This window comes from Emys orbicularis, chromosome 2 (assembly GCF_028017835.1).
Source record: "Emys orbicularis isolate rEmyOrb1 chromosome 2, rEmyOrb1.hap1, whole genome shotgun sequence".
Classification (NCBI taxonomy): domain Eukaryota; kingdom Metazoa; phylum Chordata; order Testudines; family Emydidae; genus Emys; species Emys orbicularis.
In genome coordinates, this window is record NC_088684.1 from 5,261,974 (window position 1) to 5,275,225 (window position 13,252).

A 13,252-nucleotide genomic window follows, 5' to 3' on the forward strand; every position below is an offset into this window, starting at 1 on the left:
TGAGGGCCCTCAGCTCCGACACCCTCCTAGCCGAGGTGACAGCCACGAGGAACGCGACCTTCCATGAAAGGTGCATGAGGGAGCAAGAGGCCAGGGGTTCAAAGGGGGACCCCATGAGTTTAGTGAGGACCAGGTTGAGGTCCCACGGGGGTATAGGTGGGCGAGTGTAGGGGAACATCCTATCCAGCCCCTTGAGGAATCGGACCACTGTGGGGTTGGAAAACACGGACAGCCCCAATTCCCCCGGGTGAAACGCCGATATGGCGGCTAGATGCACTTTAATAGAAGCGGGGGCCAGGCCCTGGCGCCTAAGGCTCAGCACGTAATCCAGGATCATCGGTATCGAGGCCCGCAAGGGCTGGACGCGCCGAGACTCACACCAGAGGGAGAAGCGCTTCCACTTGGCCAGGTAGGTTGCCCTTGTGGAGGGTTTCCTACTACCCAGGAGAATTTGCTGGACCTCCTGGGAGCATCTGTGCTCCGCCTCATTTAGCCAGAGAGCAGCCATGCCGTGAGATGCAGCGATGGCAGGGCCGGGTGGAGTAGGCGACCTCGATCTTGTGTTATGAGGTCGTGATGGAGGGGGAGGGTTATCGGAGAGGCCATGGACAGCTCTAAGAGAGTTGTGAACCAGTGTTGACGTGGCCACGCCGGGGCGATGAGAATGACCTTCGCCCTGTCCCTGCGGGTCTTTAGAAGGACCCTGTGGATGAGTGGGAACGGGGGGAAGGCATACCGCAGGCTCCCGCCCCCACGGGATTGCAAAGGCGTCCGCCAGAGAGCCCGGACTGCGGTTCTGGAAGGAGCAAAACTGTGGGCACTGGCTGTTGTCCATGGTGGCAAACAGATCCACCTGGGGAAACCCCCACCTCAGGAAGATTGAACGGAGGATGTCCCGCCTCAGCCTCCACTTGTGTGTGAGGTAGGACCGGCTGAGACGGTCCGCCAATCCGTTCTGGACCCCGGGGAGATATGCAGCCTGGAGGTGTACTGAATGGGCTATGCAGAAGTCCCAGAGGAGGAGCGCCTCGCGACAGAGGGGAGAGGACCGGGACCCGCCCTGCTTGTTTATGTAAAACATAGCGGTAGTGTTGTCCGTCAGAACTGACACGCCGTGCCCTCTTATGGTGGCGTGAAAGGTCTGGCAGGCGAGGCGAACCGCCCTCAGCTCCTTCAGGTTGATGTGAAGCGACTGTTCCTCCCTGGACCACAAGCCCTGAGTGCGTAGGTCCCCTAGGTGCGCCCCCCAACCCAGGTCCGACGCGTCTGTCACCAACGTCAGAACTGGTTGTGGGGCGGCGAACGGGACCCCCGCACAGACCTGCTGTTGGTCGAGCCACCAACAGAGGGCGTTCGATACCGGGGCCGGGATCGTGACAACCATGTCTAATGGGTCGCTGTTGGGGCGATATACTTGGGCCAACCACAGCTGCAGAGGCCGGAGCCGGAGGCGGGCGTGTCCAACCACGTGGGTGCATGCCGCCATGTGCCCCAAGAGTTGTAAGCAACGTCTGGCCGTGGTTGTGGGGAATCTCTGGATGGAGGTCACGGCCTCCTGGATTGCCCGGAAACGCGACACGGGAAGGCTCGCCCTCGCCGCCACCGAGTCCAGGACTGCCCCTATGAACTCCAGTCTCTGTGTGGGGACTAGTGAGGACTTGGGCACATTGACCAACAGGCCGAGATCGCGGAACACTTGTAGCGCCAGAGTCACGTGGGCGTGAACCTCTGCCTCTGACCAGCCCGCTAGGAGCCAGTCGTCTAGGTATGGGTAGACGCGCATCCGTCGCTTCCGAAGGAAGGCCGCCACCACGGACATGCATTTCGTGAAGACACGTGGGGCCGTTGCCAGGCTGAAGGGCAAGACCGCAAACTGAAAATGGCGCTGTTGGATAGTGAAGCGCAGGAACCGCCGGTGGGGCGGGCGGATAGCGATGTGAAAGTACGCGTCTTTCATATCGAGGGCAGCGTACCAATCCCCCGGATCCAGGGAAGGAATGATGGTACCGAGGGAGACCATACGGAAACGTGGTTTTTGCAAGTACTTGTTCAGCTTGCGAAGGTCCAGGATAGGACGGAGGCCCCCTTTTGCCTTGGGAATGAGGAAGTATCTGGAATAGACCACTTTCCTCTGAGGTCTGGAGGAACCTCTTCCACCGCCCCTACAGCGAGGAGGGTCCGTACCTCCTGCATAAGGAGTTGCTCGTGAGAGGGGTCCCTGAAGAGGGACGGGGGGGGGAGGGGCGAGGAAAACTGGAGGGCATATCCTGACTCTACCGTGCGGCGCACCCAATGATCTGATGTTATATGGGACCAGGCACGGAAAAAACGGGATAGGCGGTCCCTGAAACACAGGGGAGGATCCGGGGAAGAGATCGGTACGCTGTCCTCGATCGCGTCTTCAAAATCCTTGTTTATTGCCCAGCTGCGGCTTGCCGTTGTTATTGCCCTGGCCTTGACCCTGGTTAGGCGTATTGTTGCGCCTACGCCTATTGTCTCTGCCCCGCCTACGGTAAGGCTCGTGTCGAGGGCGAGGCTGGTAATGCCTCTGTGGAGGCTGTGGCTTAAAGGGTTTCCTCTGCGTCACGGGGGTATGCATCCCCAAGGACTTGAGGGTAGCCCGCGAATCTTTGAGGCCATGGAGCCTGGCATCAGTCTGCTCCGAAAACAACCCCGTCCCTTCAAACGGAAGGTCCTGGAGGGTGTTTTGCACCTCTGGAGGAAGACCAGACGCTTGCAACCACGCTGAACGTCTCATCACCACTCTGGACGCGATAGTCCTGGCGGCCGCATCGGCCGAGTCGAGCGAGGCCTGTAATGAAGTCTTGGCCACCGCCTTTCCCTCGTCCACAATGGCCGCAAACTCGGGCTGGGACCCCTGAGGCAGGGCCTCCTTGAACTTGGACACCGACGCCCAGGAGTTAAAGTTATGTCTGTTGAGGATCGCCTGCTGGTTCGCGATCCGCAACTGGAGGCCTCCCGACGAGTAGACCTTCCTGCCGAAGAGGTCTAATCGTTTCGCCTCCTTGGCCTTGGGGGCCGGGGCCTGCTGGCCATGCCGCTCCTTTTCGTTGACCGCCGAAACTACCAGCGAACATGGGGCCGGATGGGAGAAGAGGAAGTCAAACCCCCTGGATGGGGCAAAGTACTTCCTCTCGACGCCCTGTGCGGTCGGCGCAGAGGAGGCTGGCGTCTGCCACACAGTCTTATAGTTTGACTGTACGGTCTTTATCAATGGAAGAGCAATCCTGGAGGGACCCTCCGGGCTGAGAATGTCTACCATGGGGTCCTCCTGCTCGACCGTCTCCTCCGCCTGCAACCCCAAGTTGAGGGCCACCCGGCGGAGCAGGTCCTGGTGTGCCCGGTGGTCAATTGGGGGAGGGCCGGACACTGTTGTGCCCGCCACGGCTTCATCTGGTGAGGAGGAGGAGGTCATGGCTTTTTGAGCGTCCTCATCCTCCTGTAAGTCCTCCTCAGCGGGCTGATCCTCCGGGGTGCGTCCCCTGCCCTGGGCCACGGACGGTGCCTGGCTCGGTGCCCCTTTGTGGAGCTGTGCCATTGTAAAAGTATTACTTAAATTTCAAAAATCAAGATGTATGTGTTCTGAAGTCAGCTGTTTATATTACTGTACTGTCTAGAGCAGGGGTTGGCAACCTTTCAGAAGTGGTGTGCTGAGTCTTCATTCATTCACTTTAATTTAAGGTTTCGCGTGCCGGTAATACATTTTAACCTTTTTTAGAAGGTCTCTCTCTCTCTAAGTCTATCTATAATATAACTAAACTACTGTTGTATGTAAAGTAAACAAGGTTTTCAAAACGTTTAAGAAGCTTCATTTAAAATTAAATTAAAATGCTGATCTTAAGCCGCCAGCCTGCTCAGCCCGCTGCCAGCCTGGGGTTCCGTTCACCTAGGTCGGCAGCGGGCTGAGCGGGGCCTGCGACCGGAACCCCGGCTGGCAAGGGGCCAGCAGCCAGAACCCCAGGTTGGCGGCGGGCTGAGCGGGGCCGGCGGCTGGAGGAATATGCCCCGCTCCTACCCCCCTTCCCCCTGCCTCTTCTCCGCCTCCTTACCGGTCTGGGGCTGCTCTTCTCCCCTCCCTTGCAAGGGCCATCGGTGGCAGGGAGGGAGAGGAGGCGGGGCTCAACACAGCATGCTGGGGGAAGAGGCAGGGGAGGGGGAAGCTTGGCTACCGGTGGAGCCTGCCCTACAGCAGCAGCCGGCAGGACCAAGCTTGCTTCTGCCCCCGCCAGAGAGAGCAGTAGGTGGGGGGCGGAGAAGAGCGGGCTGGGTCGGGCAGGATTTTTAATGGCACGCTGCTGCCTGCCAGGGTCCGGCTCAGCCCACTGCCAGGGTTCGGCAGCGGGCTGAGCGGGACCCCGGCAGGCAGCAGCTTGCCATTAAAAATTGCCACGCGTGCCATAGGTTGCCGACCCCTGGTCTAGAGGCCCCAAACAAGATTGGTGCTCCACTGTGCAAGGCACTGTGTATATACACATAACAGACAAACCAGACAGAAGGTGGGAGAAAAGAAATATTCTCCATTTGACAGATGGGGAATGGAGACAGAGATATTAAGTGACTTGCCTTGAGTCACACAGGGAGTCTGTGGCAGAGCTGGGAATTGAACTCAGGTCTTCCAAGTCCCAGGCCAGGGCCTTAATGAACTTTTCTGAAGCAGTCTCCCTGTACTAGCCTTACCCCTTCACTCGGCGGGCACAGGGCACCCACAGGCAGTGCTAGGTACAGAATGCTAAGTGGAATACTTCTTATTGCAGCCTTAGAGATACCGTACTGATTGGCAAGTGCTGGATCAACACTCCACAAGCCCTCTCCTTTCCTTGCTATTTACTCCCATGTCTCTGTTGCAACTCTGAAATGGAGAGCATATTGCATTCCTATTGCACTTTTTAGCCAGTGCTCTCAAAGGCCTTTACAAACATTATACAAGCAGCAGGCAGGCAGTGTATCAAGTTCGCCTCCGCTACACACCCTGTCCTCAGTTTCAGATTAAGTGAGGTTACAGACAGTTCTGTTTATGTTAAAACGTCCCACAAGGCATTATGCTTCCTGCACTATTATTTCTGTGTCCCCCTCATTTTTGCTCATGTCCCACATTTGAACCTTGAGGGGCCAAGTGCTGAGCTGTTGCTTTGATGAATGCTACATGAAGACTTAAGATAAACAAGCGTTTAGGTGACAGCACAGCCGCCTTTGGGCTGCAGGTCAGCTGTAGGATTGATACTCACAGGGGCAGTCACAAAGTGCCACGGCAGCATAGTAGTGGGAGAGGGCCTTGAAATGCTCAGACTTGACATGGACCATGGTGGCCCATGAGAAAGGTACATAATCCTTCACGTGAACCTGGGTCATGGTCTGATGCACCAACGAGTAGACTTCTTCAACCTGCAACCATCAAAACACAGGCTATTAATGAGAAGGTTCCAATCAGACACCAGTCTAACTGTGAGGCTGTGGATTACGAATATAAGAACAGCCATACTGGGTCAGACCAATGGTCCATCTAGCCCAGTATCCTGTCTTCTGACGGAGGCCAATGCCAAATGCTTCAGAGGTAATGAACTGAACAGACCAGACAATCATCGAGTGATCCATCCCCTCTTGTCCACTCCCAGCTTCTGGAAGTCAGAGGCTAAATAGTCTTGAGGGATGGGGTGGAAGCCTCATCACTTGGGACAAAGATTAGAGTGGCCAAAGCAACAGAAAATATTTGGCAGAGAACAATCCTGCACTAGCAGTGAGTGTGTCAGGCAACCTAGCAGGCTTTTTTCAGCTCTAACTTCTGTGGCACAACTACTTGTGTTTGTTACAATACAACGCAGTATAATTAAAATCATAACAGTATGTCAAACTTATATAGCATTTTTATCTCTAGAGCTCAAAGACTGGAAAGATTATCCTTGCTTTATGCTTCGGAAAACTAAGGCACATAGATGTTAAGTGAATTGACCAAGGCTACACACAATAAATCCCAGGTCTCCTAAATCCCAGAACTAAGTGAGTTTAGTCCCTGACTTGTTCCACCCAGTGCATTCACAGCAGCTGAAGGAACACTCAGAGGGCCTACAGCATTAATGACCCCAAGCCAAGATATCATCCTGGCTTCACCCTGAAGTGTCATCTTAGTAGAGCTGTAAGACTCTTCAGAAATTAGGGAGGGCTCTATGGAGTCATAGCTGGAGTGTGAGCATCTTTTAAACACCCAACATATTCTTGGTCTATATTTAGCACCTGGATGGGAGTTTAGCACTACATGTGGATAGCATTACTAACTGCTGTGGTGCAAAGTGGAATGATTTATGAGCTTAACCATTGTTTATGAATAGAATTAGCAAATTATCCTTAAGTAAGATTAGAAAATGCAGTTATGTCATCACAGAAACATAGGAATGGAAGGGACCTCAATAGATCTTCAAGTCCAGCCCCCTGGGCACTGAGGCAGGACCAAGTAAACCTAAACCATCCCCGACAGGTGTGTGTCCAACCTGTTTTTGAAAACCTCCAATGATGGGGATTCCACAACCTCCCTTGGAAGCCTGCTCCAGAATGTAACTACCCTTATAGTTAAAAAGTTTTCCCCAATATCTAACCTGAATCTCCCATATTACAGATTAAGCCCATTACTTCTTGTCCTACTTTCAGTGGCCACTGAGAACAATTAATCACCGTCCTTGTTATAACAGCCTTTAACGTATCTGAAGATTTGTCAGTTCCCTCCTCCCCCGCTTTTCTCAAGACTAAACATGCCCCCCCCCCTTTTCCACTATACACACACACACACACACACACTTTTATCATTTTTGTTGCCCTTCTCTGGACTCTCTCCATTTTGTCCACCTCTTTCCTAGAGCATGGTGCCCAGAATTGGACAAAGTACTTCAGCTGAGACCTCACCAATGCCATGTCTTACATGACATTCCTGTTAAATACACCCCAAAATGATATTAGCCTTTTTCACAACTGCACCACATGATTGACTCATTTAATTGGTGATCCACTATAACCCCCAGTTCCTTTCAGCAGTACTACCACCTAGCCAGTTATTCTCCCATTTTGTATTTGAGTATTTGATTTTTTTCCTTCTTAACTGTAGTACTTTGCACTTGTTTTAACTGACTTTCCATCTTGTTGATTTCAGACCAATTCTCCAATTTGTCAAGGTGATTTTGACTTCTAATCCTGTCCTCCAAAATGTTTCCAACCCCTCCCAAATTGGTGACATCCACAAATTTTATAAGCATATTCTCCACTCTGTTACCCAGGTCATTAATGAACTATTGACTAGTACTGGACCCAGGATCAGACCCCACTAGATATGCCTCCCCACCAGATGGGCAGCAAGCCATTGATAACTACGCTGAGTACAGTCTTTCAACCAGTTAAAAGCAACAGAGGGTCCTGTGGCACATGTACATAGCAGAGGGGCATTGCTGGCACATGATGGCATATAACATTGGTGGACGTGCAGGTGAATGAGCCGGTGATGTTGTAGCTGATCTGGTTAGGTCCTGTGATGGTGTTGCTGGTGTAGATATGTGGGCAGAGTTGGCATCGAGGTTTGTTGCATGGGTTGGTTCCTGAGTTAGAGTTGTTATGGTGCGGTGCGGGGTTGCTGGTGAGAATATGCTTAAGGTTGGCGGGTTGTCTGTGGGCGAGGACTGGCCTGCCTCCCAAGGTCTGTGAAAGTGAGGGATCATTGTCCAGGATGGGTTGTAGATCACTGATGATGCGTTGGAGAGGTTTAAGCTGAGGACTGTAGGTGATGCCCAGTGGAGTTCTGTTGGTTTCTTTTTTGGGCCTGTCTTGTAGCAGGAGGCTTCTGGGTACATGTCTGGCTCTGTTGATTTGTTTCTTTATTTCCTTGTGTGGGTATCGTAGTTTTGAGAATGCTTGGTGAAGATCTTGTTAGGTGTTGGTCTCTGTCTGAGGGGTTGGAGCAGATGCGGTTGTATGTCCACCAATGTTATATATGCCATTATGTGCCAGCAATGCCCCTCTGCTATGTACATTGGCCAAACTGGACAGTCACTACGCAAGAGGATAAATGGACACAAGTCAGATATCAGGAATGGCAATATACAAAAACCTGTAGGAGAACACTTCAACCTCCCTGGCCACACAATAGCAGATGTAAAGGTAGCCATCTTACAGCAAAAAAACTTCAGGACCAGACTCCAAAGAGAAACTGCTGAGCTCCAGTTCTTTTGCAAATTTGACACCATCAGATCAGGATTAAACAAAGACTGAATGGGTAGCCAACTACAATCTCCTCCCTTGGTGTTCACACCTCAACTGCTAGCAGAGCACCTCACCCTCCCTGATTGAACTAACCTCGTTATCTCCATACTGATTTATACCTGCCTGTGGAAATTTCCATTACTTGCATCTGAAGAAGTGAGGTTCTTACCCACGAAAGCTTATGCTCCCAATACTTCTGTTAGTCTTAAAGGTGCCACAGGACCCTCTGTTGCTTTTTTACAGATTCAGACTAACACGGCTACCCCTCTGATACTTTCAACCAGTTGTACACCTGCCTTATTGTAATTTCATCTAGACCACATTTCCCTAGTTTGTTTATGAGAATGTCATGTGCGACTGTTAAAATCTGACTAAAATCAAGATACATCATGTCTACTGCTTCCCCTCCCCATTCTCTAGCCCAGTAACCCCATCAAAGGAAGACATTAGTCAAGAACCAATCAAGCCAAGCCAGTATAATCCATTCCTTATAACCTTATTATCCTCTAGGTGCTTACAAACTGATTGTTTAATAGTTTGTTCCAGTATTTTTCAGGTATCAAAGTTTGACTGACTGGTCTATAATTAATTTCCTGGGTCCTTTTTGTTCCCATTTTTAAAGACAGGTACTAGGTTTGCCCTTCTCCAGTCCTTTGGGACCCCGCTCATCCCCCCCACTTCTCTTAAGAGCACAAGAACGACCATACTGGGTTCATCCAGCCCAGTATCCTGTCTGACAGTGGCCAGTGCCAGACACTTTAGAGGGAGTGAAGAGAACAGGGTAATTGAGTGATCCATTCCGGTCACGAGATTGTTTCAACTAAGGACTCGTGTGACTTAGCCCCAATTCTCACAGAGGATTCCTTATTTTTTGGAAATATGGATTAAGATTTAACAATATTTACAAGTGCTCAGCTCACAATTCAGGCGTGGAGTACCCAGGAAACCGATGGCTGCCCCTCCCGAGAGCTGTGACTAATGGTCGCATTTCCCCCAGGGGGGCAATCAGTGTGCACAGCCTGCAGTGCCTCCCTTGCTCATTGCAGCAATCACAGCTCCATGTAGTCCCATCCCATCCCACTGCTTCCCCACAGGGCATGCCTCATCCTCCCAAGCCAGCTGTGCTTCCTCCTAGATCTCCCCTTGCTCAAGGGTTCTGCATGTTCCTCCCTGCTGGTTTTCCTCTCTTCCCGCCACACCCCAGACAGCTCTGCTGAGTAAAGCCACAAGAGATGGGCAGCTTTGCCGGGTTCAAACAGAAGCTGTGCAGCGATGTGTACCCTGGCTGCTTCTTGTGCGATCTGCAGCTGAGTGAAGAAGTCATTCTGGGCGCTGGTCAGGGTGACCTTCTCAAAGACACACTCCTGCACCTGCGCAATCATCAGTCGCACAAGCATGTTCAGCGAGGCAGTGCTCATGTCCAGGCTGGGGGCGTTGGAGAAGTTCTCCTTCAGGTAGTTAAAGGCACCTGCATGAATAGAAGCAGCTGGAGAGAGACATTGCAAAAGACTCTTCTGCTTACAACTCTAAAATCAAGTGGAGGACTGGCAAATGGAGGTAGCAGAGAGCACCACCACCATCACTCAGTGGGATTAGCAGAGCAGTAGACGATGGCCACTGATACGCCTGGCACTTCATATGGTTAGGACTCATTCTCAGTGCTCTCCAAACTCTGCCTCACTTTGGTATGTTGCTCCTGCCTGCCTCGACTGTGTGTGCTCTAGAGACTCCGGCAGTGCTTAAGCTGCTCCACACCATGGGTGATCGCCGATTCCAATGTGCTGGTGAAGTCAAAGTCTGATTCTGGGAAATGGGTGCAACTGTCTAAAGGGCTCAGACTAGAGGCAATACCAGTCACACATGCCTCAGCACAACGCACTCTCCATACTGGTCATGAGGTCTTCTCACAGGGTCAGGATTGAGAGATGCATTAGCAAAACTTGGGATCTGGTGGGTTATTAGTCTGGTACTATAGCAGAGCAGGGGGCTACAGGTCAGGATTAGGGGGCACTGGCCAGGCTCAGTGCATCTACGAAGCATACGCTCAATAACGCCAAAGTCTCTCACTTGAAATGAGCAACAAGTCCTCCCACCATTTTTTCCTGGGAGAAAAAACAGAATCACCGAGAAAGCTCCAAACAGCTGACTTACCGGCTGCCTTTTGAAAAGCATCTATAGCCCGGTCGACTCCTTGCAGGGTCGTGCGATCCTGCCGTGCCCCAATCTGAGTGTGCAGAGCTCCAATGTTGAAGAGCACGCTTCCCTTCTCAAAAGCCAGAGCGCGCTGATGGGAAGGGACTCCAGTCAGCGAGTCATACCTAGAGACCGAGGGGAGAAGACAAATTTGTAGCTTAAAATGCAGATTTGCCAGTATGCACTGGATATCACTGGAGCATAAATTTATAAGCCTACCAAAAGGGGAACAGCCTTTTCAGCAGCTTGAAAAGCCACCCTCTCTCAATGCCTATATTGGTAGAAGGGCTAGCCACAGAGATGAGACCTGAAATTTCATAGATCCCAAGGCCAGAAGGGACCACTGTGATCATCTAGCCTGACTTCCTCTGGAACACAAGCCAGAGAACTGCCCCAAAATAATTCCTAGAGCAGATCTTTTAGAAAAGCATCCAATCTTGATTTGAAAATTGTCAGCAGTGGACAATCCACCACAAAGGGAATGATGCCATTGCACAGCGTTCCACAGGGCAGTCTATGACTTGGTGCCTGCCAGACCCGAAAACATCTCAACAAGATGTGGCACGAACAAGGAGGCCTCTGGGGCATTGATGTTTAAAAAAAACAAGCCTCTTTCCATTTATTATGCGCTGGAGTCCATGTTTTGCTCAACTTGAAATAAAAACTATGAATGCTGTGATCACACTTTGCATTGACTGTACATCACATGCTGGAAAGGATCTCAAAGCACTTACAGACAGCAACAAGGTTACAATGCCCTTAAAGATACAGGAGCATTAAAATCCCCATTTTGCAGACTTCACTGAGTTTAAGGTCACATGGAATGTAGTGCTGGAACCCAGATCTTTATGTTAATATGCCCAACTTCTGGTGATGAGGACAGAGAGAAAAGGCCAGATTTTTGAAATATTTCAGAGGAACAAGCTCTACAGAGGGCCTGGGCATCTGGATCTATTTACCCCCAGCCCCCAAAATCAGCAATATTAAGACTACACATACACACACACACACACACACACACACATTTTTACACTTACAGGTCAGAACAAAAACAACAACAACAACAACAACAACAAAAAACCCTCACTAACCAGTGAAAGAAGACGCCCAAGTTTTTATTGGGAGGGAAGAATCTGTTGTCAAGAAAGTAAAGCTGGTTGTAATATTCCATCAGAAGTTCTAGCCCCGCCTCGTTCCGGCTGGGAGTCCGCATGGCCTGTGGAAGAGGAGGGAAAAGAGTAGCACATGCTGCCGTGGCTTTTAGACATCAAGAGGGGCGAAACAGTGGCAAGTGCACCAACAATTAATGGGAGACACTCCCTGCTGATCAGAGACAGCATAAGGCTTATGCGTCACTCAGTGCCACTTCAGCACCATTCTGAGGGCACAGAAGTGACATTTAAGAGGTGCAGAGGCCTTGCCTTTGGCATAGGGGGATGAAATTCATCCCATATGAACATATCTGAGATTCTTTTACCATGATAGAAAATGACAGTACACCCGTACACTGAATGAGGCAAGGATCCGGGGGGGGGGGGGGGGAGGAAATAGTATATGATCATAATTAAAGTCTGTGCCTATGCCCTTTGATATAGGAGGGCTGAAGAAAGATTTACTGGCAAAGCATCTCCTAACTTTTGAGTGCTTGACTTTGAAACCTTAACCTCCTTTTAATACAAGTTTTTGGATCTAACCATATAGGTCCATAGTTGGCACCACTTCACCCATATGAAGCCTAAGATTAGAGGAAAGGCAAGTTAGAGAATGTCCAACTCTGGGCTGGATTATTAAGATTGACCTCAGCAAACTGAAAGCTAAGGGTGTTTTTACTGCAGCCTTGCTGTGGCAGCTACATTAATCTACCAAAGCTTGGGAAAAATAGGAGATCTGATCAAATGCAGGTGTGGGAAGCAGCTCATTTTGGCTTCAAAAGGCAATTTGAGAGGACAGGTTTTAATAGATATGGGGTGGAACCATAGAGTTCCATTATTAACAGATCCAAAATTAGTCTTTTTCCATTCTAGCACTGGGCTTTTCTGCTGTAAATTGTCTGAGGTTCAGATGGTAGGGTGATATTTTAGATAAATAATTCTGACGGTTGAACCATGGTCCAATTTTAATCTTTGCTCACTAGGGCCCCAGTCCTAAAGCTTGACTCATGACGGCAGACCCTTGCACCAATACAGTATTTTGTAACCTATAAACTGAAGCCGCAATTTTTCCAACATGTGCTCCGGGGAATCCCATACCCCAACGATATAAAGCACACAAAGCACTACAGAACAGCTCTTGAAGTTACGTGTAAAGATCACCCGTAGAATTAATGATTTGCAAAGAAGCCCCATTTTCCTCCTGAATCAGCCAAAACAGGGTGGATTTTCATTTTTAAACATGAGGAGCACAAACCTGCCGAAGCTCCATGAGCTCTTTGATTTCTTTTTCGAATGAGATGCCATCTTCCCCATAATGTTCACAGATGAGATCCTGGAAAAGGGAGGGTAAGGGGAGAGACAGGGAAAAAATAGAAGCTTTTGGTTTAGTTCGTTGGGTGATTTCTGTGGCTACTGAACAAGCAACTGACCATCTCTCTTAGCAAAGGAGTAGATGCCTTTTGTAAACACATGGCAAACAATACCAGGAGACCGTTCTGCAGTTCCACCACACTCCCTAACCCTGCAAAGCTTCAAACAAAACAATGTTTATGCACAGGGGCTCTTGGAGAACTGGTTGGGCTCCCATCTGCAAGAGATTTTGGGACAGTTCTTTGGTAGCTTTTCCACTGCTTTCATCCCCTCTGTAAGTA

General features: G+C 50.3%; 1 protein-coding gene across 1 annotated transcript in view; it reads right to left on the bottom strand.

Annotated features, from left to right (window-relative positions):
* Window positions 1–13,252, bottom strand: part of RHPN1 (rhophilin Rho GTPase binding protein 1) — a 65,767-nt gene that overhangs the window by 26,461 nt on the left and 26,054 nt on the right. Inside the window, exons 5-9 of the mRNA XM_065399426.1 lie at window positions 12,856–12,933; window positions 11,541–11,665; window positions 10,408–10,574; window positions 9,537–9,724; window positions 5,247–5,403 (exon numbers count right to left, since the gene is read on the bottom strand). Of these exons, the coding sequence (XP_065255498.1) occupies window positions 5,247–5,403; window positions 9,537–9,724; window positions 10,408–10,574; window positions 11,541–11,665; window positions 12,856–12,933 (715 nt within the window). The remainder of the gene's footprint in view (window positions 1–5,246; window positions 5,404–9,536; window positions 9,725–10,407; window positions 10,575–11,540; window positions 11,666–12,855; window positions 12,934–13,252) is intronic.